We start from the raw sequence: 26,774 nt of genomic DNA, 5'->3' as shown, positions 1-26,774 counted from the left end.
TCCCTTCCCTGACGCACCTCTTTGTCAAGTTTTTTTCACATCCCACGCACCAGCTTTTTATATTCTTTTATTCGTTTGTTCTCTAAATTTTCTCTCTAGTGCATTCCATCCTTCCTGCTCTTCTCCCACAACCCATGCACAATGGCGTTGGTGACCTTTCTCTTGCTTCTATTTGTTCCCTTTGTTTTGCTTACCACTGCCCTCCAATGTTTTCTTCTCCCCCACTTCCCTCCAACCTTTTCTTCTCACCCTGCCATCTTCTTCTTTTGCATATTTTTTAGTCTTCTTCTTAACTCTTTCTCTAGTGCTGTCTCTGGCATTTATAGTCCTTCCTCCCATGCTTTCATAAATTATAGCTTTGATCACTCTCCTCCATCCTCCATCCTTCATCATTTCATTCTCCATTGATCTTCTGATTGATGTATCTGGCCCTCCATCAACCAATTTCTCATTGTGTGCACTTGCCCATTGTATTACTGGTGTTTGCCTGTTTCAATATTCTCTTATATAGGCATGCTTTTTTTTGCCTATCCATCATTCTCTATCAAGTGGGTGAGCTTCAACATCCACATCAGTTCTCCAGTCCGTTATATCTTCTTTCTCCTCTTCAATACCACTAATCTGTTGCTCTGCCACCTACCAGCTATTTGTGGCCCAGCTAATTGTTAATCGCTTTCAGTCCCCTGTGTCCATTTCCATGCTGTCTTTCCATCTTCTCTTTGGCACCAACCATCCACTTAATTTTCATACCACTCATAAAATGTGGAGGTATCCTCCCAGCTTACATAGTACTCTCCATCAAATGCCTAATGTATGCCTACATCTCCTGCTGCCTTCACCGATCCATTGGTTGTTCATTCTTCACTTTCTATTTCAATACCACCGATTTGTGGCCAAGATATTGTTCGATCTTTCTCTTTTTTTATAGTCCACTGCCTGATCGATCCTTCCATCTCTGTGCCGTAGCTTCAGTATGTTGGTCAAAATATTTCTCTTCTCGCTCTTAATTTCCCCTACCCACTAATGAATGAATACTACCCAATTCAGTGCTAATTGTTCCATCTCCATTTCTATCTTCCCAGCCATTAATCAATGATTCTTTCGTTTCAAAGCCACCAATTAATTTCTAGGCCATACTTCATCTCATTTTCTGTTCCTTCAATTAATTGATCAATCGTTTATCTAATCTTCAAAATGCTTTTCCAATCTTTATTTCCAACTTCTCTTTAACACACTTAAAATGGTTGATCTGTCCTTCAGCATCTCTCTGGTTTCATCTGTCTGTTGCCCAAAGACCAGGGGATTTGAAAAGGAGAAAGATACATTTGTCAATCAATCATTCTGACTCTCTTTAACATCATCTCAGTACCAGCCATTCATTGTTTTGGCTATCCTTCCTTTCCCACCAATCAATCTCCAACCATTATCCAGTGCATTCTTTAATCTTTAAACATCCTGTCGTATGACCACAGGTCAGTCACTCTTTTGGCCACACTGTACTTCATCTCCTGTACAGCCTCCTGTCCATTAGCTGATCAATCTTTAGATCAAAATTTCAATTCCGCTCCTCTGTTGATCAATCCAGCTCCTCTTCAGCAAGGTAGGGAATTTTGTAACCACTTGGATGCTATAGAATGTCCAACGATTTCATGTAATTTCCATTGAAATGAATGGGCACTCCATGACGAGTTACCCTTGTCATTAGCATCCAAGTGGTTAGAAAAATAACATGGTTTAAACATTTTGCCATCAACACATTGACAGAATTTGTACTCCATACATATTATATGTAAAGAGGCTCTTGATTGTTCTAACAGACTGATGGGCTAAAGATGTATTCTATCCACACAGCCACATTGTAAAATGTTTTGATTATTGGAGTAAAATTCAGACAGTTATGTTATGTTATGTTAATTTTGATTTCTATAGCACACGGCTACTCCAGTTGCACCAACAAGTTCAACCATTTGCTGCACTGAATTTTGGTTTGTGTCTAAGATGCCAAGTCTTTTACAGCCCTACTCTGCAGACCTCCTCCAATCATTGGCTGTTATCTTTCAATTTCCTAATCAATTGACCAGTGTACTCTCCCAACTACTGTTCCCCCACATCCATACGTTAATATTTCTTTCCACAACTGTCACTTCTTCTCAATACAGTAATCAGACTATCTTTACATCTTTTTTTCAGTCCCTCTTTTCTAGCTGATCTATACTTTGAGACTTCTGCTTCCTGATCAGTAGGCTACTATAATCTTCAATTTCTTCTTCACTCTTTGTCCATTGTCACTCTAATTTCATTGTAATTATTTTTCCTCATATAGATCAGAAAGGACATGAAGTATATTTTATTATTCAGTCTGTTCATCGCTGTTCAATTCAGTCCAGGTGTCATAGCTATTTATCCTTTCACTTCTTTCAGTCCTCCTTCATTGGCCGGTGTATCCCTCTTCCTCTTTATGTGCAGATTTTTACTTCTATCTTTTTCAATCACTACCATTATTGTTCACTCTATCATGAATCTCTTCCTTATGAGCCCCCATTTAATGGCAGAAATGTATATAGACGACAGTCACCACTTCATTTTCCCTCTTAATCCATTTCTCAATCTACTCTCAACTTCTCATCCTTTAGTCTATATATCTTTGCGTTTCCTGTCCCACTGCATCCCGTAGTCCATTCACTCTTTGGTCTGTCCATCTTCCTCTCCTTCGGCTCCTTCATCTGTTGACCTTTCCATCTCTAAGTACGCCATCATTGGCCAGTCAAACCTTACATTTACTCCAATTCCTTCCATCAGTGACTGCTATAGTTTTTCATTATTCCTTCTCCGATCATTGCTTTATCTTTCATTCCCCATCTTTCAGTTCTCCACCACTGGTCAACCTGTCCTTCTACGTCATTCATTCCTCCCTCATGGCTCATGTATCTTGCCATCTCTTTCAGTTCCGCCAGCTTTGCCCAAGTTATCCTCCCTTCGTCTAACCCTTCATTATTGGCTGATCTAGCCTCCTCATCTTTTACTTGTCCATTATTCGTCAGTCAACCTATTTAAATCCTCCCCAGTCACCGATCTATCATTCCACTTGTTTGTCTTCCATTATAGGTCAATTCTTTCTTCTGATGCTTGCACTTCCCTTGATTGTTTCCTTACTTGCCCTTCGACCTCTTTCAATCCTTAAACTTTGGTCAATCTATCCTTTCACTTATTTAAATTCCCTTCACTGGTGGCCCATATATGCATCTTTCTCTTTCACTTCCCAGTCATTGAGTGATGTAGATTTCGCCTCTTCCAGTCCTCAATTCTTGGCCTTTCTATGCTGTCTCCTCTTGCAATCCTCCATTTATGGCCAAAATATCCTATTTCATTGATACATCTTAAAAGACTGTCTTTATCGATTTAATGCTTTTTTTTAAAATAACCTATTTATCCTGTTTTTACTATTGATGTTTTGAACAGTCTATGAGTTTCTGATATGTCGTTTTTTATATATTTCTGTGTAATGCTTTTATGATATACGCATATCGAAATAAAGCTATCAATCAATCCTATTTCATTCACTCCTCCACCACTAAACAATCTGTCTTTCGACCTCTTTCACGTTCCTTCTTTTTTGGTTTATCTATCTGTCCCTCCCTTTCAGTCCTTAAAACCTGGCCAATATATATTTTCATCTTTAAACCTTCATCACTGGCAAGTCTATTTCCAGTTTTCAATCCTCCATCACTTGCAGATCTATCCTCACCTCTCCATTATTGGCGGGTCCATCCTGCTATCCTTGTTTCAGCTCCTCGTCCTTTATCATGGTGTCTATCTGTACTTTAGTCTCCCTATAATCCATTACCTACTGTGTCTGTGTACATGCCTTTATTCAGATAATAATCCTGGGTTGTAGGGTGAATGGCTGAAGTGTTTTGAATTTGAACACAACCCAGTGCTCAACCCTGAGATTCCGCACATCAGAAGTGTTCAGTCGTGAATGGGGTTTGAAGAAGTTGACAGTCGATGAACTGGGTAGCACAGATTACGTGGTGTGGCAATGTCTTTGAATTATTTTTGGTGAATGTCTTTGGGGATGGGTGGTGGTCTTTTGCAGTGTTGCCCAGTTTGAGAAGAAAAAGCTCCTGGACCAGCACATGATCCTGTGGTGTCCAGTGTGGAGTGCGGTTGTCACGTTACTGATCTCTGCCCCTTCCTTCTCTCCCCCACTTTTGCCCCCTTTGCCACCCCCAGCCTGATCTCCCTTGCCCCGGACCTCAGGAATACTTGAAGCTTTGCGACGTTTACAGGTTCTGCAGCAGTGTGCCTGGCCCCAGCTTGGATGCTCGCACTTCTCTCTCGCTTGCTGTACCTCCTGCTCACAGTGATGAGGTACCTGCTTGATGCATGCTCTGCATGGCTTGGCCAGAATTGTGTATGTCTTCGTGTGCATGTTTTCTAGTGCTCTTTGTGTATTTTCATGCAGATGGGCTCTAAAACTATTAGCTCATTAAAGACACATCCAGCTAATCAAAGATGCCATTAACAGGTAGGGTTGCATGTCTTTTTTTTTTCTTGTGTTTCAAATGTGAATTTGATTCTTTTCCAGGAGTGTGGGACACACAAATGGGGATGTTTCTTGACATTCAGTACAGCCCCTGTTAAGCAAACGATAATTTCTCAGGTCAGCAGCTGGCTGTGTTTTGCTGTAATTTGCTCTAGAGAAAGTACACATTTTCCTCTTAAACGGTGGAAACACTTATGTGAACTCTGGAGGATCCCAATGCAGAGGTTTCATTAGCGTCTGTTGTGTCAGCTGCCATGGGTAGGGGCGCTAGGCCACTCGCCGTTCTTTTAAAATAAAAAAATGAGGCACAGGCTCGATATGGTTAAACACTGGCTAAAAATCACAGGGTTGGGTCCTGACCATCTTAATTGCTTCTATTGCCATGTCGTCATGGCCGGGACGGGACCACCCCATGCATATTCATGGGTTCCATCTCGTGAACACCCCAACACAGTCTTTCACCATGGGGTGGTTGATCTTAAAACATAACATTCCTCCTTTACCCAGACATCAAAACACCAAACATAAACAGTTGGATAACACTTCAACAATGCACAGTGAGAAAAATGGTGCATGGCATTTCTAAATTGGCGAGGTGATGGGGAGGGAGGGAGGGAGGGAGGGAGAGAGGGAGGGAGAGAGGGAGAGAGGGAGGGAGGGAGGGAGAGAGGGAGAGAGGGAGGGAGAGAGGGAGAGAGGGAGGGAGAGAGAGAGGGAGAGAGGGAGAGAGGGAGAGAGGGAGAGAGGGAGAGAGGGAGAGAGAGAGGGAGAGAGAGAGAGAGAGAGAGAGAGAGAGAGAGAGAGAGAGAGAGAGATTTTTTTTATGTTTTAATCGGGTTCAGGTGTATATAATGTCGTCTTGGTTTGTATAAAGGTAACAACAATTCTTAACACTTTCTATTATAACTTTTCAACATGATGCACAGCAGCCACAATGCTCTACAACATAGCCAAAAGTTCTGGCTAAACACATAAGGTCCCAAAGGTGAAACTTATTGGCTATGCCAATGCTTGTTTTTGTTGTCGGTGGGCGTTGACGACGTAGTACCATTTGGTGTCCTTCTGTGACATCGACGGACTTCCTCCGAAAACCCCACCTTTTGGCAGCCATCTTCAGATTCTTTTTTCCGCCGTTGGGTCTGGATCGATACAGAGAAGCTCCTGAGCTTGGAGAGAAGAATCGTGGAAACAAACGAGAAGAATCGTTGGGAAAAACCGGTAGAGCGGAGTTGCTCATTTTCATCTTTACATCTACAACAACCACAGCTCGCTCCGGCTGTTCTTGGCTGCAGTGGTGTTTAGAATGCCCCTTTGTATGCTGGGCCTGGTTACACTAGCTATGTTTTCCAAGTTGACCATTTCTGTTGTCTCTGGTAGTTATTTGACATGATTATTTACCCTGGATTAAATATTGGTGTCACATAAATGCAAATTCTTGTACATCATCTTGCCCTTCTCACTAATGAGATAGTAAACTTTTCAGAATTTACACACTTGCATTTGACACAAAATTAATTTGGAGTCATGAGTTCTATCTGTGTTCCGCATTTGCAGCCGTGCAAGTGGGGCTCTATAGCACAGTGGCTCTTGCACAGCAGAAGAAAGATTACCACTTATCCTTTCCTTGCTGATCCCAGGTTTACCTAATCTGGCAGTTTCTTTTTCTGTCCGTCCAGTTGCTGTTTGGACTTTTTGATTTTAAGGGCAATGTCTACCTTTTTAAAAGGTGCTTCTGTTGTGTCCCCCGTGGAGTGGGCATGCTTCCGGCACGCACCCCATTCTGGGACAGTACAAGTCTGTTCTGGACAGGCCAAGAGTCTGCTTGAAATCTTTTCTTTTCTCACCAGCTTTGTGTTATTCTTAATTTACTCTGGGTTGGGGCATCATGTGCTCATTAGAGCCACAGGGACAATAGGATAAATTAACCTTGTGGCAGTCCTTGCAGGCTGTTGGGAGACAAAGCTGTATAATGTGTTACAGTTATGGTGTGCTTGGCATCATAAAGGGCAAACATTTAAACAGAGGGTGCTATTGTGCTAGTCTGTGAACCTTCATCAGGACAGGCCGACTGATTACTAATCTATTGCTGTGTAACCGGTACAGAGGTCCTATGGTTTTCTTCTTTACTTTCAACCATGCTGTTTAGTTAAAGCAACTACTTTTCTATTCTGTTGTTTTCTTTGGCCCTGCTAACGTTTTTTGCCTTTTTTTCTTTGCTGGTTACTTTACTCTGCTGCTGCAGTATGTTACAGTTGATCAGCTCAAAGAGATGTTGGGAAACTTGAGAGCAGATGTAGGCCCTTTCCCTCCATCTGTGCCACTGTCCCACCCTTGTCCCGGCTCTGCCTTCAAAACTGTTCCACCTACAGGCTGCCTCTCTACTGACCAAACTCTCTCCTCTGCTTCCATCTCCAGTGAGGTTTGTGGTTCATGTGTGATGGGTGTTTTTTTGTTTGCTTTTCTGCATGGTCATTCTCTTAAAACCATTGACAGGCTTGTACCACATCAGTATGGCCACAATTAACATGGCTACTGTAGGCAAAGTACTGTATGGTACTTGTCTGACTGTCCCTGCAAACAATTGTGTTGGTTTGTTGCCGTTTACTGAGGAATAGACTGGGAAGCTTTGTTGCAGTATAATTACAATACATGAGTGTGTCCTAGTTTCAGATTTATATAAGGGCTTCTTACGGTGAGGTTTCTGCCATTCCATGTAGTTGGATGAATTCTACCAACAAAGTAGCTGATGTATGAATCTTCCATGATCTCCTTTAAACGTTTTGTGCCATCACCAAAATAGCCCACTTTTGTGCCAATGTGAAGTTCGTATGATCCCATTTAACATTTGAGTGCACTAAAAAGTGGCCGCCTTGCGTGCCTGTTTGAGGCTTCCATGGTCTACTTTAATCTCTGAGTGTATAACTGCTACACATTTTGTGTGCCAGTTTGACTCTTCCATGAGCTCATAACATCTTTCTGTGTGCCCACATCAAACGTTTTGATATGTGCCAGTGTGGGGCAGACGTCTGCAATCCCCTTTAACATTTATGGTTAAGATAATACCACCCTGGTCCACCTACCCCAGTACCCTTCCTTTGGTCTTGCCTTCTCAAGAATGGCCACCCTCTTGTAAAAAGGTTGAAAGAATCAGCTAGTCTGTCAGGGCAAAATCTCAGCTGTCTCAGCCAGCCATTGATATAACCACCTCAAAAACTACTTGAATGAATCTCCATTGGGGGAATGGGTTTACGGCGTCCTAATTTTTGTTGGACATTTGTTTTTGTTTAGTGAAGGAGAGTCACTAATTTCAGTATGTATTAGCAGTTTTGTGTGTTTTCTTCTTGTGCTCCACTAAGAGAGAGGCAAGGACTCCTCTATGCTTTAATAGACACATTGTTGCAATCCCTGGTTTATGAAATGTGTTAAAGACATCCAATCTCTGACGAAACGCTCTAGGGATGTTCCAGAGTTTCAGGCATTCTCGTTTTGTGTCTTTTTGGTTCTTGGCATGATTTATTTTTATTTTCCCTTTCTATGTCCCCATCTGTTCTTTTTCTGTCACTTCACCACTTCTACCCTCTTTGTTAGCCATTTTCTGTTATGTGTGTCTCATGCTCACTCTTTCTTCAGATGGAGATGCAGCCTCGCGCTTGCACACCACAGACACCGGCCCTTGACTTAGAGAAGTGGTACCAGGAGATCACCGCTGGCTTTGAGGTCTCCTCCTCTCCCCCTCTGCGCTCATCTCCTCCTCCTCTTCCTGCTAAATCTCTATCCTCTCGCAAGCCACAGCAGGTAACTTACACCTCTTGGGAATTTGCACTGCCAGCGTGTTCTTCCCTCCTCATTTTGCGTGCCTCGACCAGGAGAACTCTCTTATCGCGGCACTGTTTGCCCCACCATCCTGTGACTGTTACCAGTGATGATGCAGGTGTGCAGTGAAGGCTAGGGAAAGGACTGGCCTCCTGTTAGAAATCTACACATGTGAAAACCAGTATCCTTACCGAGGGTGGGTCATTACCATCCCTAAACGTGTAACAATATACTGCTACAGCAGAGTACAAATCAATTGGTAGGAGCTTTAAAAAATTGTTATTGTATTGGTGTCTTGGGGTTGAACTGAGAAGAACCGGGATCCTCCCAAATGAAGGTTTTGAAAAGCAGAGTAATGTGAATAGCCAGGGTTTGAGGACATACAATATGGCTGATCATTTCTAGAAAAGGAGTGATGTGAGGGGTAAGTGCTTGAAGTGTTGTGATCTCATTGGTCAGTGCTTGGAGAATTAATTGAGGCATTTGTGAGTCTTTGGAATTTTGATGCGAAAGACCGTGCCAAAAAAACAAAACTATTTCTCTAAGCTTCAAAGAAATTCATATGATTGGTCACTGCTTGCAGTGATGCGACTGGCTAATGATAGAAATGAAGTAATGCTGTTTGTTATTTTTTTAATGAAGTACTAGAACTGCTAAGGATATGTCCTGATTACTTATAAATCATGTGGTTGCAGCACACATACCATTGTCACCATACTTGTGGTTTCCTTTCTGGTGTCTCTTCTAGGTGAGAGCATTGCTGTATTGTGAACAGGCGATGCAGCATGTGGATCTGTTGTGTGAATGTGATTCTCTAATCCCTGTTCATCACTAGGATAGTTATGTGAGACACGCTTACCTGTCTAGTGTAAATTTTGGTTTGGTCTGCTACCTGGCCAAAAGCCTTTTGTTTATTGGTTGAAAATGAGAGTCCATCACCCTGATACACAGGACATAAAGCTGTGGAAGAAGAGTCCAAGTTGGCGGGGGAACCACAGGTGGGTATTTCATACACTGATCCTCACTCTCCTTTCTCCACAGGTCTATCGCTCGAAGCTGGACAGTGAGTGCGGCGGTGGTGGGACCCTGCCGCGCATGAAGAGCATCTCCCCTGCCTCTTCTCACTTCACAGTATCCACTCTGGGGCGTAGTGCTTCCCCAAAAGTATGTTGAAATGGGAAGATGGTGGTGGGGAGGCAGGGATCGCTGTGCAGGGCACAGGGCCACCCTGAGCTTCATCTTTTTTTCTGCTACTTTTCCTCTCTCAGAGTCCTCTACTGTCCCAGAATGGGACCGGAAGCCTGCCACGGAACTTAGCAACAACCTTGCAAGACATTGAAACCAAGCGTCAGCTGGCTCTACAACAAAAAGGTTGGTGTGCTTTGCTGACTTGCATCTGCAGGCAGGTGGTGCTTGTGTTCATGCATCAGGAGAATGAATGTGCACTGATAGCTTTGATTTGTGGGGTGTGTATGTGCTCATAGGCTTTCATCAAGAGAATGAGTGCACGAACAAGGCCTTGCAGGTAAAAGGCGGCCACATGTCTGTGGCCCTGCCAAAGAAGGTATAAGTATAGACTTGTTGGCCTTCAGTATGAAGGTGATTGTACTCTGTAAACTCTGTGGTAGAAGTGTTAGTATGCTCTTGTGGTCCTGCATCAGGAGGTTTGCTGAGTGCATGCACCTCAGTCCTAAAATGGTAAATGTACACTGGAGGATCTTTGGTGGAAGGGAACAGCCCTGCAGCGGAATGGTGAGTGCATACTCAAGCCTGGCATTTGATGGGTGAGTGTGCACTTGGTGCACTCATCTGCCCAGGACAAAGAGGCAAGAATGTTGGTGCAGTAAGTATTATTGTAGCATTTTTGTCTTGTAATTAGGGAAGTCAGGTTGAGGATGGCAAAGCATTAATTTGGGTAGCAAACGTGCATACAATGAGGATGCAGTATGGGATCTGGGTTGACACAATGCCTATGACTGATGTATAAAGAGCATGTCCCATCCTGTGCTGGACCCTGACAAAACAAGAGGAACATTCTCATCATATTTTATATTACAAAAAAAATACTTGCCTTGAAAAGTACATCAACAAACAGTGATGGATTTTCAGGACATTTATGAAGAGGTGTGTTGGGGGGGTTTTAAGCAGTGATTTGTGCTAAAAATTAAAAAAGACAGCCAAAGTTCCTCCAGTCCTGGGCACTCAATATACATGGCTTATATTTTAGAAAAAATGTTTGCTTCTGGGTTGAGGCATTTAAACAAATAAGTTCTAATGGCAGTGGTCGAAGAAAACAGTGCATTTTCCAGTACCTTTGAAACAACAAATAACATTCAAGAAAGATCACCAAAATGATCACTGATACAGTATCAACAATTAAAATGCATTATCCATGTATTTAGAGTAAAATGTGTCATTTAACCACAATGAAACACCCCAAGACACCAGGTTGTGTTGCTAAGTGAAGCTCCTCCTTCATTTTATCCAGATACAATATTTTAAGTGTTAACCTGAAATTGGATTTTAAAATGTATCTAGAAGTTTCCTGGGATAATCTGCAAGGATAAGTGCCCCTCTCTTAAGAGTTTTATCCTTTTAGTTGCCAAAAGCATTGGTGTAGATTACACAGTACATCTCTTTGAAATGGTGATTTTGCTCGTGCATGAGAGATCAGTAAAATTATCAACATCATAAATGTCTGGTTGCTTAAATCCCCCACATCTATTACCAGCCTATAATGCCATTTATGGAAAGGTTATGTCCAGGGTGGTATTGATCTGTTCGTTGGCATGTGTGGCTGTAGATGCACATGCTCTGCATGCTCCTGCTACCTAGTGTTGGGTCTGGTGTTGTACAAGTTGTTTTTCTTTAAAGAAGAATTTCGAGTCATAAGGTATAGTCATTCCTCCTCTCGGTGGTAATGGGCATGGGCATTGACTCCATTGTTAAATTGTTTGTTCGAGGCATAGGGGCTGCAGATCTCACACTAGTGCATAGATCGCCATCTGATGTTGGGCCTGGATGATTACATCTTGTTGTTGTCCTGGAAGAGTCTTTGTTTGGTAGAGGGCACCTCCTGTGAAGCATAGTGCGCATGGGCATCTACTCCATCTTCAGATTGTTTTTTTTCGCCAACGGAATAGTATGTGTTTATCGCTCTGTCCCGTTACCGATCTCCTTTCGACTCCCGATCCTTCATTCTACCGTCAGTATCGTCTTTCTTATTACTCGCGTCGAAAAAGCTTGCACTTCTCGATTCCAGCAATCGTCGGGCCGTTGGGCCCAACTGCGCCATTGGGACTTTGGCTCATGGAAAGAACACCCTTCGAGAAGTGCCCTCAGTGTGGACACAAATGTCCCCACACTGATCTACATGAGGTGTGCAATCTGTGCTTGTCCCCAGAGCACGAGAGCCGAGATTGCCAAGCCTGTTCTTCGTTCCGGTCTAAGAAAACGATCAGAGACCATCGAGCTCGAAGAGTCATTGCACAATTCTCTTCTACGGCACCAGACATCATCGTCGAAGATACTCCAGTCGATCTAGAATCTGAAGAAGAACAGCAGGAAGAAGTTGTCATTTCCGGGGCAGAGGATACAGCTTCCAGAGCCGAAGGACAATCAGACGATGACGATCCCCTTCCAGCTGGTCAACAGGTCGTGAGTACAAGAGTCGACCCTGTTCACACCCCCATACCGGGCCAGGCTTCGGTTCTACCTCCACCTTCCGGTCCAGGTGCACACCGATCACAAACTTCCGACGCCCCACCTTCCGGCTCGGCAACCAAGACTACCAAAAAGCCTCTAGGTGACTCGGGCTCGAGTCAGCCTGTCGGTCCAGATAAACCAAGAGGCCTTAAACCAAAACTAACTCTGGCCCCGAAGCAAACCTCGGTACCCAAACCGGTCGAGCCGAAAACAAGCCCAGCACCGAAAACAATTTTCACACCAAAGACTATCGAACCGAAGCCAACTCCGGTACAGAAACAAGTTGTACCAAAGCCCACTTCGGCACCGAAACACACTTCAGCACCTAAAGGTGTCGAACCGAAACTTGCTTTGGAACCAAAAGCTCAGGATCCGAAAACATCCGATCCGAACAAAAAACACGACACAAAGAAAGCTTCTTACCACAAGTCTTCGGAACCAAAACCAAAATCTGCTCCAAAGACTGTAATAGACACTGCTAAACCTTCTAAACAACTCTGCCCCAAGCAAGAAAAGTTGATGCCGAAAAAGGATACTTCCACAGAAGACTTTTCCATCCAGACCCTAAACAAAAGACTTCTTATTCATCCAAAGACTGGACATGTCATTACTGTGCCTGTAAAAAGGAAGCTGGACCCTCCCACCACACCTCTAGTCCCTCTCAAAAAGCATGATCAGACCTCTCCTATAAGAGTACCTTCATCACTTTCAGAAATACCAGACCTTGATATTTCCCATGCACATTCACCATTCATCCCACACAGCCCTGCACCAGCAGATGATGATGATGAGGATGATTATTCAGGGGGTAGAAGATGAGCAACCCATAGATGACCCAGAGGATATTCCTGGACCATCAGATGATCCTTGGGATGATTATAATGCGCCAGATTCCCCAGATCTGCCACAAGATGACGCATACCCTTCTAGGCCATCTCGGCCGGATGACACTATAGGGTTTACACAACTCATTCATAGAGCAGCCACCTTTTCAGGGGGGCGATCTACACACTGACCCAGTAGAAGACGACTTCCTTATGGACACACTATTACCTTCACATACAACCACAACCACCTTACCAATGCTTAAAGGGGTTGTAAAGCACGCACCAGAGGTATTCAAAGACCCAGTCGGAGCCTGGGTAATTAATACCAGATTGGAGAAAAAGTATAAGGCAGCTCAAACTGGCCCAGCCTACATCAAAGGCCAGTTGCCATTAGACTCATTAGTAGTCTCAAATGCCAGGAAAAGAGCTAATTCTCAGACACCAGGGAATGCTCCACCTCCTGATAAAGAGTCCAAACTTTTAGATGCTTCAGGCAAACGCACCATCTTGCAGGCAGCCAACTTTTGGAGAATTGCTAACACCCAAGCTCTATTGGCAAGGTATGATCGAGCTCACTACGATGAGCTTGAAACCCTTATGCAACATTTGCCAGACAAATATAAGACCAGGGCTTCTGACTTAATACAGGAAGGTAAGGTCATTACTAATACTTCAATCCGTTGTGCTTTGGATACTGCCGATACAGCCTCAAGGGCAATAAATACCGGCATACTATTACGTAGGCATGCCTGGCTGCGCATCTCTGGTTTCAAACCAGAGGTACAAACCAGTATTCTTGATCAACCTTTTGACCAGCAACAACTTTTTGGTCCTACAGTTGATAATGCACTAGAAAAAATGAAAAAGTTTACTGACACTGCAAAGTCCATGGGAGCATTACAAATTCTGACTCCCAGAGCGTCCTTTCGTCACTCCTCTTACAGGGGTGCCTCCAAAAATATTCCATCAGATAATGCCTCCTCTTCTTACAAAGCACCCACCCAATCCTCGCCCAATAGAGGTTATTACAGAGAAGGATATATATCCGGGTTCCCCGCGCTATTTAAAACTCAACATAGAAATCGCTGTTGCCTGCTGCTCGAGGGAGTTCTGCTGTTGTGACGATTCCCCAGTGCCCTTCACTAATCTCAGCCATCGGATTGCGACCCTGCTTTCTTCCTGCCTTATTTGGCTTCTAGCGAAGAGCTGTTGGATGATGGTATGATCCCTACACCTGGATATACTGTAGGTCTAGCAGTGTCCTTTATAAAACAATCGTTCTTCTTATTAATTTGGTGTTTCTGCTGATACGTAGATCTTCATGTGACTTTCTGAAGATTTGAACCTGTACTACTTCTGCAAATAGACGGTGGCAGTACTGGACTCCGTAACTGTGGGTCGAGTTTTTCGATTACTTGCCTAGCCGTGGCCTGTATACAGAAGGCCTCAAAACACTTGCGTAAATAGTTTGCCAGACGGGAACACAGCCATTGAGCAGTACTTTTTTCTATGTCCTCTTCAGCCCATGGAGACATTTGATTCTTTCATCTAGTGCCCTGAAGAAGCCCTGCACTAGGATGAAATGCATTGGCTTTACTGTGTGTCTTTTTCTACGTAACATGAAAATGGAATAAAGAGAACAAAACTGAGGAATTCTTCTTGTGTTGTCTATTGGATATGGACTTTACAGTAGTTCCTATTTGATTTATTGTTATGTGGTGCACCTGTGCTTTTGTTGCACACTCCTAAAACAAGAAGTTGCCTCTCTACTGCAGAAGAATGCAATAGAACCAGTTCCAGTACTCCATCAAAACACAGGAGTTTACTCCCTATATTTGTGTATCCCCAAAAAGGACGACTCCCTCAGACCTATACTAGACCTGAGACCCCTAAATCTTTACATACAATCCTACCATTTCCTTATGGTCACATTACAGCAGGTCCTTCCTCTGTTAAAACAAGTCAACTTCCTTGCTACCCTAGATCTCAAGGACTCCTACTTCCACATTCTCATCCACAGAGCTCACAGAAAGTACCTTCGGTTCGTACTGGATTACCAGTCAAAGTCCTCCCTTTTGGCGTGACTACGGCACCTCGAGTTTTCACAAAGTGTCTCGCAGTAGTAGCGGCACACTTGAGAAGGGACAACATCCATGTCTTCCCATATCTCGACGACTGGCTAATAACAGCCAAGTCATACCACCAGTGCATGCAGCACACACACACCATACCATTCACCTGCTACACAAGCTCGGGTTCACTATAAATCAAACAACGTCACATCTCCAACCATCCCTGTCTCAAAAGTATCTGGGTGCCACAATAGATACCTTCAAAGCACTTGCATCCCCCAATCCAGCAAGGATACAAAGTATGCAAGCTCTTATACAAAAATTCCAACCGCAACACTCACTACCAGCTCGAGTGTTCATACAATTAATTGGAATGATGGCGTCTTGCATTTTCATAGTACCACTCGCAGGACTCCAAATGTGCCCCCTGCAAGAGTGCTTAGCAAGCCAATGGAACCAGGCTCAACAACAATTAACAGATCTGGTGGTGGTGGACGACCGGACCCATCGCTCTCTGCAGTGGTGGGACACCAAAAACCTTTCCAAAGGACGGCCGTTCATAGAACCAGTTCCACAGGTGATGCTAACCACGGATGCATCCCACGGGAGCTCATTTAGCAGAGCACACTGTACAGGGCACATGGACACCACAGCAAAAGCTACTCCACATAAACCATCTGGAATTGCTAGCCATTTTTCTAGCTCTAAAGTCATTTCAACATTACCTATCAGGCAAGGCTGTATTAGTCTGCACCGACAATATGACAACCATGTACTACATCCAAAAACAGGGAGGAACACACTCCTTGCAGCTCTCCCGGCTGGCGCAGAGCATATGGAGGTGGGCCATTCCTCAAAAAATCTTCCTGTTGACAGAACATCTACCAGGAGTTCACAATCAGGTTGCAGATCTGTTCAGTCGTCGAAGACAACAGATACACGAGTGGGAACTTCATCCTCAAGTTCTTCAACCTTTCTTTCACAAGTGGGGCCAACCAGAGATAGATCTGTACGCCACACACCTCAACTCAAAATGTCCAAGCTTCGCCGCCAGGTATCCACACCCATTGTCCAAAGGCAATGCGATATGGATGAGTTGGTCAGACAGATTTGCATACGCTTTTCTGCCTCACCCACTCATTCCGTTAGTGGTGCACAAGTTACGGCAATACTCCCTAACATTGATTCTCATTGCACCAACATGGGCATGACAACCGTGGTACACCACACTACTAGAGCTCTCAGTGGTACCACATCAGAAACTAAAACTCTCCCCACACCTGCTAACACAGAACCGTGGAGAGATCATGCATCTGGACCCCATGCAGTTCAACCTAGCGATTTGGCTCCTGATGTCTCAATCTCCCGCCTGATTGCATGAATGTTATAAAAGAAGCTAGACGTCCCACCACTAGGGCATGCTATGCAGCCAAGTGGAAAAGGTTTGTTGTGTTTTGCACAAATAACATTAACCCACTAGATGTTTCCATCCAAAACATCATATTTTTTTTTTTTTAAAGTTTTATATAGCGCGAACAAGATCTTTGCAGATATCAGAGCGCTTTACAAGGGCATGGGGATAAAAAATACAAAGTAATAAAGCGTATATACAGAGTAATATATGAGGTAGTTAGGTACAAGGTGCTAGTTACATAGGTGGGACAAAGGACATGAGGTAGGTCACAGGTGAGGTAGTGTCGGTACACAGTGTATAGACAAACAATTGCATCAATAGTATAAAGTGCAATAATGAGCATATACTTGCTTAAGCGTGTTTAGAATATTTAGAGTTTAAAGGTGGGCACAGTTGAGGTAGGTGTGAGCAGGGTGTATAGTCCCACAGGTGCGAGAGTATTAGGGGAGTAAGGAACGTTGAGATGGAGAGGGTAAAGTGTGCAAAGTCAACCAGGTGCGTCAATAATATAACAATATACATAATCAACCAGGTGCATCAAACATTATAACAAAATACAAAGAGTGAGCGTATACAGTTAAGTAATTCGATAACACGGGTGGTACAGTAGACCAGGGTCGGGCAGGACTTACAGGGCAGATTCATGAGTGATACGGAGCAATAGATCATGTGTATTTTGCCATGAGGATCGCTTTAACTTCCCTCTTAAAGATTGTTTCGGAGGAGATGAGCCTTGTTTCCGGAGGGAGAGAGTTCCAGATCCTGGGTGCCATTCCTGAAAAGGAGCGTTTATAAGTTTTTTCCTTCCGAAATCTTCGAGGTTTCAGCAAAAGATTGTTTGTGCTTCTAGTAGTTCGGGAGCCACCCGAAATTGTCAGCTTTTGAGTGAGATAGGCGGGTGAATTCAGGTGCACAGCCTTGTGTGTCATGCATGCGATTTTCAGTTGTATTCTGGCTTCAAAAGATAGCCATTTCAGTGATATAAAGTCCGGGGAGATATGCGAGTGTTTTTTTGAGCCAGTGACGAGTCTCGCTGCGGCGTTAAGGGACGCTCTTAGGGGTGCCGTTGTAGTTAGGGGGAGCCCGCAGAGGGCGGTGCTACCGTAATCTATGTGCGGGATGACTATAGATTGTACTGCAGTTTGGAAGTCTTTGGCAGGAAGGAAGGGTTTAAGTTTTCTCAGGGTATTGATTTGGAAGTTCGCTCCTTTGGTTGCCTTGCTGATGTGCTGCTGCATGTTGAGATTGGTGTCCAGTGTTATGCCTAAAGATTTTGCTGAGTCTACTACGATGGGCTGTACATTTAGAGCCGTTAATTGCTTAAGCCATGTTTGAGCCGTGGATATTTTAGCGGGAGGTGAGATCAGGAGGAACTCGGTCTTCAGAGCATTGAGTTTGAGGTGATTCTCAGCAAGCCAGGATTGGGTGTTTCTGATCGTGGTGTTCAGAAGCATGATGTCCTTGGGAGATTGTATTTTGAGATAAAGTTGGGTGTCGTCGGCATACATGTGAAAGTGCACATTAGATGCCTGTAGCAACGTAGTGAGAGGTTCCATAACTAGGTTGAACAGTGTTGGGGAGAGGGAGGATCCTTGGGGGACGCCTAGCGATACAGGTACCGGAGAGGACAGCAGGTTGTTGCTTTTGAATCTTTGTGTCCGGTTGTGTAGAAATGAGGTGAACCACTTTAGAACAGTCCCAGATATGCCCATTCTTGTGTTTAACAGTTCGAGTAAGGTCTCATGTTTAACTGTATCGAATGCTGAGGAGAGATCCAGAAGGATGAGGAGGCAGGTATCGTTTTGGTCTAGGATTTGGAGGGCATCGTCCACTATGTGAGTCATGGCAGTTTCGGTACTGTGCCCTGCTCGGAAGCCTGACTGATGAGCGTTTAGGAGATCAAACTTATCTATGTGTTTAGTCAGTTGTAGTTGTACGCATTTTTCCAACAGTTTAGCGAGAGTGGGAATGTTTGTAATAGGGCGGTAATTGTTTAGATCAGTGGGGTCTGCTGTTGGTTTTTTCAGTAGCGGAGTGACTTGCCCTACTTTGAGGGCGTTGGGGATGGATCCTTGTTGAAGAGAGCTATTGATAATCTTTGACCAGAGTGGGAGAAGCCAAGGGGAAAAGTCTTTTACAGCGTTAGCAGGAAGGGGGTCAGAGAGGTGATTGGAAGGTTTTAAGGTGTTGAGCAGTCTGCCAATTTCTTCTTCGGAGTAGGTGTCAAAGGCTGACCAAGTAGCATTGTTCTTTGGTTGAGGCCCTGCTGTGTGTCGGGGGTTGGAGTACAGGATAGCGTCATTGAGGAGATCGCTTCTTATTCTCTCAGTTTTTTGGATAAAGAAGGCAGAGAAGTCTTCGCAGGAAGGAGTATCGCCCATGGAGCTGGGTGTCTGGGGTTGCTCTTTGGATTGTGTTCTGACTAACTCAAACAGTTTTTTTGGACGGTTTTTAGCTTGGGCGAGTTGGAGGCTGAAGAAGTTTCTTTTTGAGCGTTTTATTTTCCTGAAGTAGGCGTTTCTCTGTATCTTTAGACTTTTTAGGTGCACTGCAGAAGGGGCTGATCTCCAGGTGCGCTCTGCCATTCGCATGGCCCGTCTATCCTCATTGAGGCTACCGTCATACCATGGGTTGGAAGTCTTTTTGGACGAGACTCTTTTCAGTTGCATGGGCGCCGCCTCATTCATTATTGTGGACATAGTATTGAGATAGTAGTCAGTCAGAAGTTGAACGTCTGAAACGCCGGGAGGGGGAAGTAGGCGATTGCAGCTGTTAGGCGGTAGGGAGTTTGGATTGAGTTTCTTCAAGTCTCTTTTCCACACTTTATGCTTAGGGGGTTGAACTGAGTTAAGTCTGATTTTTTTCCTTGATGAGGAAGGAGACAATGTAGTGATCTGACCAGTCACAAGGTTTGATTGACTCCAGTTGAATAGCGCCCTCTTTGGAGATGATAAGGTCAAGGGTTGAACCTCTCTTATGGGTCGGGTTATTGCATATTTGGTTGAGATCAAGTGCGTTGAGAAAGCTTTTGAGGCTGTTTACCACTGTGTCACTGCTGTCATTCCAGTGGAGATTGTAGTCGCCAAGGAAAATTTGGGTGTGCTGCCGTCCTGAGTTGGCTGATATTGTATCCATGAGTTGTTGGACGAAGGAGAGATTGTCCCCAGGTGGGTGGTATATAATGTGTAGTGAGCATACCGGTTTGCTTTCGCTGATGATATCGAGGCAGAGGTATTCACAGGAAGTAAGAGAGGGGACGGCCACTTTGGAGACTGAGAGGTTGCTTCTGTAGATGCAGGCAATTCCACCGCCTGTCTTTATGGCCCTGTCAAGTCTAATGATACAGTAGTTGGGAAGGACTAGGATATCCAGTATAGGTGTAGAGGAATCAGACAGCCACGTTTCAGTCAGAATGGCTAGGTCCAGTTCCAGGGACATGATGAGGTCGGCGACCTCCGTGGAATGTCTTTGGGCCGATCTGCAGTTGAGAAGTATGCATTTAAGGCTAGGGGTGCAAAGGGTGGGGGACGATTCCGTAATGAGGGGTACATTAGTGAGGTTGTTGGGGACAGCGCCTCTGTTGTTATCCTTTTGTTGCCTAAGGGGGTTAGATATAATCGTTGGGATGGACATGTTGTTGGTAGCTAGTGGCTTTTGGGGAGCCGGGTCGTAAGAGTGGAGAAGGGTGTATACGTCATGGTCAGAGATCGAGTTGGAAGTGCGTCTGGGGCGATTGGTGGTATTGCAAGAGGGGGTAGAAGTCCAATGTGGGGAAAGGTGTGTGATAAGGCGAGTAGGAGGAGAGGAGGAAGTGTTGTTAGGTGTAGAAGGGGGGTATTGCGCTTGGTAGTGATGAGATTGCAATTGTTATTGCGATTGTTGATATTGCGAGGGGGGATAGAGGTCCGGTGTGTGGAGTGTTGTGTGGTAGGGCGGGTAGGAGGTGAGGGGGAAGTGGTGTTAGGTGTGGTAGGGGTGGTGATGGGGGGTGTCTGGGGTGTGTGAAGAGCAACTCTTTAATGGAGTGTAATTCTTCTTTCAATTGGAGGAGGGTAGACATAATAGTGTCCAAGGTGATGATGGGCGCGGTGTTGGGGGGGGGGGGGGGGGGTACTGGCGCTGAACCGGCGCATACGTTGACCGGGGGCAGTCCGGGTGGAGAGTCGGAACTGATGAGGGTGTTGGGGGCGTTAGCGAGAGGGTAGGTGTTGGGAAGCGCATCCGTGCTAGGGGGGAGGGGAAAAAGGGGGTGATGTGAAGGCTGGCTGTTGTGGGGGAGGAGGTGGGGTATTGAGGAGTGAGCGAGGGGGGTGGGAGGTTGATGGAGGGGTGCAGGCTAGGTGTGGTGGGAGTGCTAAGTGTGGGGAGGGCGGAAGTCGGAGAGAGAGTCATGTTGTGTGTGGTGCCATTGGGGGAGGAGGGGTGCTCTGAGAAAAAATGTGCGGGGGAAGGTACGGGAGTGCAAAGTGTGGAGGGGGAGACAGGAGGATGAGCGGAGGTACGAAGGTTAGTAGGGAGGCTGGGAAAGCGAGTGGTGTGTGGTGGGACCAGGTCTATGTCTGTGAATGAGGGGCGGGGAGGGGTAGCTGCGAGGGGCAGGTGATTGACTGTGGAGCAGGGTGTGAAGGTGAGGTGTGTGTCTTCTTGCTGCTGAACTGTGTTAGGAGAGTTAAGGGTGGGGGCTGTGACGTTAGGGGAGGTAGGACAAGGGGTGATATGCGTGTAAGTCCGAGGGTTGGAAAGGTGCTCTTTGAGAGAGGGGAACATGTTGTCCAGTAGTTCCAGGTTCCTGTCTATCGCTTGAATTAAAACAATCCCGTTGTTGTAAATAGTGATGGTGGTTCTGCCTGGGAGGAGTTGGGACGATGTGATGGAGAGTGTTAGGCCATGTGCGGATTTCCTGGTGGTGGAGACGGTGAATAGGGTGAGGAACACTTTTTTCCATTGCGCTCTGCGTTTGGTGTGGAAAATGATGTCGGTTTTCAAGGGTCCATTGACCGATGAGAAGTAGGTGTCGGCAAAGGGTGTTTCTGGGTGGGACCTAAGGAAGTCGTGTTTAAAGCGTTTAGTAGATTTTTTGGTGAGAGAGGAAGGGTAGTTTATTTTATATGTGTGTTTGCCAATGAGCTCCATGTTGGTATGGTAGCAGTGTAGCGCGGGGGTGGGTGAGCAGTAGTGATATGCCGGAGCAAGGTGCACATGCAAGCACAACAGGTTATCTGGGTCAGAAATCAGAACATTAGTGATCTTAGAGAGCAATCAAAATATATGAGGTAGCAATCGGTGCGACCCAAGAGAAAGTGAAACTGGGTGCAGGTTACAAAAGTGAGCAAAATACAGGTAAAAATATAATATTGATATAGGAGGTAGCATTGACATTAGTGTGCGATCAAAGTATCTGAGGTAGCAATCGAAGTATATGAGGTAGTATATGAGGTAGCAGTCGGTGCGTCCCAAAGAGAAGGTGAACTGGGTGCAGGTTACAAGGTGTACAAGATACAGATACAAATATAATATAGCAAAACATAGTCTATCTCTATCACAAGTAGTAGTGGAGACATGTAGGTATGACCCCAAATATAAGAGGTAGCAGTCTCTGTGTTACATGGGAAAGTGAACAGAGTGCCGGTTACAAAAAGGTATAATACTGCAGAAATGTTTATAATACAGATAGAGGTATAATCCTGCAAAAGAGACCGACATTCTGTCAAAAGTGAACAAAATACAAGTAAAAATATAGTGTTGCCGCAAAAAAGGTAGACTAAGCGGTAGCCGGTGTTGAGTTCTTAGTGTAAGTTCAGATAGTGTGAATGAATGGATGATAGCCCCGCTACAATGACTAGTCCAAGATGGCCACCCGAGAGAGAGACTGGGCGAAAAAAAAAAAAAAAAAATGGCCGCCCCATATGGGAGAAAGAGACAGTAGTCCTCTTTTTATTTTTGTTGCTTTGTGAGCAGGGAGGGCAGTTTCGCTTTCAGCTAGCCCAGTTTCTAAGTTGCTGCGAGGGAGTCTTATCTTGCAGTTACCTGCACCATCTACAAAGATGTAGTTTGACATACTCCTCAATCAGGTTACATCTTGCTGCTATAGCAGCTTACCTTCAAAACAGACATCTGTCATTATTCAGAGTACCTGCCATCAAAGCATTCATGGAAAGACTCAAAAGAATAATTCCCCCCAGAGTACCACCCTCCCCTGTATGGAATCGAAACATTGTTCTCACTAGGCTTATGGGTCCTCCATTTGAACCCTTGCATAAGTGTGACTTACAATTTCTTTCATGGAAAGTTGCTTTTTTAATTGCTATTACTTCACTCAGAAGAGTGAGTGAGATCCAGGCATTCACAATTCAATAACCATTCTTGCAACTCCATCACTACAAAGTGGTTCTAAAGACAAATCCCAAATTCCTTCCAAAAGTCATTTCACCGTTCCATCTCAGTCTATTGAGTTGCCAGTATTCTTCTCCCAACCTCAAACAGTTGCTGAGAGAGCTCTCCATACATTAGATGTCAAAAGAGCTCTCCTCTACTATATTGACAGGACAAAGCCATTTCGTAAAACAAACCAGCTTTTTGTGTCCTTTTCTCCTCCACATAAACGTAATCCCATCTCAAAAACTGGGATTGAAAGGTGGATTGTCAAATGCATTCAAATGTGTTACCAAAAAGCAAAACGCACTCTATCCATTCCCCCTAGGGCTCATTCCACCCGTAAACTAGGGGCATCCATGGCATTTTTAGGAAATATTCCCTTAGATGATATCTACAAGGCAGCTACATGGTCTACACCGCACACATTCACAAAGCACTACGGTGTAGATGTGCAAGCAAAACAACAATTTAGTGTGGCCCAGGCTGTACTCAAAACACTATTCCAAACCACGGCAACAGATACTGGTGGTTGCCGCTAAGGGAGAGAACTGCCATGCAATCAATGCACTAGTGTGTGATCTGCAGCCCATATGCCTCGAACGGAAAATGCTACTTACCAGTATGCATCTGTTCTTGGCATGTAGGGCTGCAGATTCACACACGCCCCCCGCCTCCCTATATCTGTTCCAGTAATATCTTAATTAGATACACTATACATGGGCATCTCTTTCTGTTCTCACACAACTCCATCATTTTCCCTAATGGCAAAAAACAATCAGAAGATGGTCAATGCCCATGCGCACTATGCTCCACAGGAGGAGTCCTCTACCAAACAAAGACTCTTCCAGGACAACAACAAAGTGTAATCATCCGGGCCCACCACCAGATGGCGATCTATGCACTAGTGTGTGAACCGGCAGCCCTACATGCCAAGAACAGATGCATACTGGTAAGTAGCATTTTCCTTTCTCCGCCATCGGTTCCGATGATTGTGCTTCCGCTTTATGTTTCGACTCGGTTTTGGTTTGAATCTGCGGTTCTTTTCTCTGTCTTCATAATGTACATTAGAGGACAGTTACCACCAGACTTCCTAGTTACCAGGAAAGCACACAAGAGTGCCAACTCTCAGCCCACAGGAGACGATCCGCCTCCTGAAAAAGAGAGCAAAAGGATAGATGCTGCGGGGAAAAGAGTTGAAGCTCAGGTTGACAACCACTGACATATTGCCAACTCACAAGCTCTCCCAGCACGCAATGACTGCTCCCACTGGGACGAAATGGAAGATCTACTTTAATATCTCTTAGAGGAACACATAAAACCTGGGCAGCAGTTAGTATCTGAAGGTAAAATAATCACCGAACACTTCCATACAGTGTGCATTAGATTCTGCAGACACAGCTGCCAGAGGAGTAAATACTAGTATTTTACTTCGATGACATGCTTGGCTCAAATCTCAGGGTTTAAGCCTGAGGTTCAACAAGCTGTCTTAAACATGCCCTGTGATAAGGAAAATCTGTTTGGTCCTCAGGAAGATTCCACATTAGAAAAATGTAAAAAGATACTGATACGTCCAAAGCTATGGTGGCACTTCAAACACCTGCTACCCTTGGGTTTTTTCATCGATCAGGATACAACAGAGCCTCAAAATCCACCTTTTCGGAGGCTTCCAACAAAAGCAGCACAGTCAGGGTCCATACTCTAAGGACTACTGCTGTGGCTCCTATGGAGAAAGCAATACCAGAGTTAGAGGTAAGGGTGTTTCCCCCGTGGAGCAACACCCTCTACCAAACAGTGGCTACCCTATCCCCTACCACCCTATCACATAGCACCTGTCGGGGGGAACATCCACAATTACCTACACATATGGCAATTCATCACATCAGACAAGTGGGTGTTAGACATTATCCCACATGGCTATTGTCTGGAGCTCAATACCCTACCACCCAATATTCCACCTCGTGTTTACAGGACATCACATGAGTAGCAAACATCACTCAAACAGGAAGTTCAAGCTTTTCTCCTCAAAGGTGCTATACAGCCCATCCCTCTTCAACACCAGGGATCAGGGGTATACTCTATACTTCCTAATCGCCAAAAAGGATGGGTCTTTAAGGCCAATATTGGATCTCATGCTCTTAAACAAACACATCTATCAGAACACTTCCACATGGTTACCTTACAGGATGTTATTCCACTTCCTTAACAAGGTGACTTTAAGGCAACACTAGACCTAATGGCGCCTACTTCCACATACCAATACACCCAGCTCATTGCAAATATTTAAGATTTGTCATAGCGGGGAACGTCTTTCAGTTCAAGGTTTTGCTATTCGGGGGACCACTGCACCTAGAATATTCACCAAAATGTCTAGCAGTGTTTGCAGCATATCTGAGAATACAAGCTGTCCATGTATTCCCATACCTGGACAACTGGCTTATCAAAGCCAGCACTCTTAATCAGAGCCAACATGACAATCAGATGGCAATAGATCTTCCCCACAATTCGGGTTTTTACTATCAACATCCCCAAATCTCACTTACAACTATTACAGATTCAACCATACTTGGGAGCAACCCTGAACACGCAATCAGGATTAGCTTGCCCCAATCCCGTAAGACTTCAAAACATTCAGACAATACTGCCCCAGATTCAGACCAACCAACAATTCACAGTGAAGGTTGTCATGCATCTGCTAGGGATGATGGCTTCTTGCATTGCCATAGTGTAAGAAAGTGGCTCTGTAAATACTGCACCAAAGTAAGGTTCAGTGAGCACAGAGTCCACAGTCCCCAGAGGTATGGCAGAGGCTAAAGTTAGATATAACCTTACTCTCAAAAGTGGTAGCTTGGTCGAGCAGTAAGGAAGTATCCGAGGACAGTGTAAAGCATATGTTGTACACACTCAGTCAGCAAATGGTCTCACACACTCAAGAAATTAAGTCTAGGCCATTTGTTTTGTATATAAAAATATATGGTTGTTTTATTTTAGAAAAACAGTAGGTATCATAAATACTTTCTCAGAATGAGATGTTGCAATTGAATACTTTCAAATAGCAGTAGGCTTTTAAATGCAATAGATACAGTTGTTGCAATAGGCAACACAAGTTAAACACAAAATAACATTGAGCTCAATGGTAAGTTTTAACTAAATGCAATAAAATCACTTTACAAATGTTTTTCTTACTCAGGGCTGGATCCTGGATTTAGCCCTGGTGCATTTCGTGTAAACAGTTGAAAGAAATCGTTTTTGTTACACAGGCGATTTTTAAGGAATATTTTTAAGTTTAGAAAATCGACACTTAGAAGAAATTCTGGCGAAAACCAGGCAATGTATTCCTATGGGGGGGAAATTGGATTAACAGTAAATCACGGTTATAATTACTTTTCAGGTTCAGTGCTGGGCTCAAAGACACAGCACTGTGATCTCTCCTGATTGCAGGTGGGTAATTTCGTTTTTGATGTTTGGACGATTTTTAAGGAATATTTCAAAGTTGTGAAAATCGACACTTCCAAGAAATTTCAAGTGAGAACCAGCCAATGTTACCCTATGGAGAACATCAAGTTATTGGTCTTCGGGTAAGTACTCGACTGGTAGAGTTAAGGTTCTGGGGATAGACTCAGGGGTCTCCCAGGGTCAGGTAGGTACAGTTGGTACACCCTCAGCGGCACAGGGGCCTCCGGGTACAGTGAGAGTAGGCCCAATGTTATCCTACGGAGGATAGGGGGCCTTCGGTTGGTGGCTGCTAGCAGGCAGGCCACGCGGCTGTGGGAGCTGAGCTCCTGGTCACTTACACAGGGCAAGTGGGGAAATAGAGTAGGATAGATGCTGCACTCCCAGTGGCACTCGGGCAACTGGGTGCAGGGTTCTTTTGGGTCTTCGGGCGCCCAATGTTATTCAATGGGAAAGCTGGAAGTTGAACAAAAGGTGCAGGCTCTGGGACGGAGATTCTTCAGGTGCGACCACCACTTCGAGAGGTAAGTTGGGGTCTTGGAGGATAGGTAGACACCCAGGAGTTGGGCACA

General features: G+C 44.6%; 1 protein-coding gene across 10 annotated transcripts in view; it reads left to right on the top strand.

Annotated features, from left to right (window-relative positions):
- The window catches only part of PHLDB1 (pleckstrin homology like domain family B member 1), a 417,405-nt gene that overhangs the window by 310,565 nt on the left and 80,066 nt on the right, over window positions 1-26,774 (top strand). For 6 of the 10 annotated variants that reach the window (XM_078682225.1, XM_078682227.1, XM_078682226.1 and 3 more), the window contains 2 exons: window positions 9,401-9,523; window positions 9,628-9,730. In XM_078682225.1, coding sequence (XP_078538351.1) covers window positions 9,401-9,523; window positions 9,628-9,730 — 226 coding nt within the window. Of the gene's footprint in view, window positions 1-6,788; window positions 6,966-8,176; window positions 8,342-9,400; window positions 9,524-9,627; window positions 9,731-26,774 lie in introns of all 10 variants that reach the window. The other 4 variants (XM_078682222.1, XM_078682223.1, XM_078682232.1 and 1 more) reach the window with 1 other exon arrangement.

This window comes from Lissotriton helveticus, chromosome 3_1, assembly GCF_964261635.1.
Source record: "Lissotriton helveticus chromosome 3_1, aLisHel1.1, whole genome shotgun sequence".
NCBI lineage: Eukaryota > Metazoa > Chordata > Amphibia > Caudata > Salamandridae > Lissotriton > Lissotriton helveticus.
Note: the sequence above shows the minus strand (reverse complement) of the source record. Positions and strands in the feature narration are given on the sequence as shown.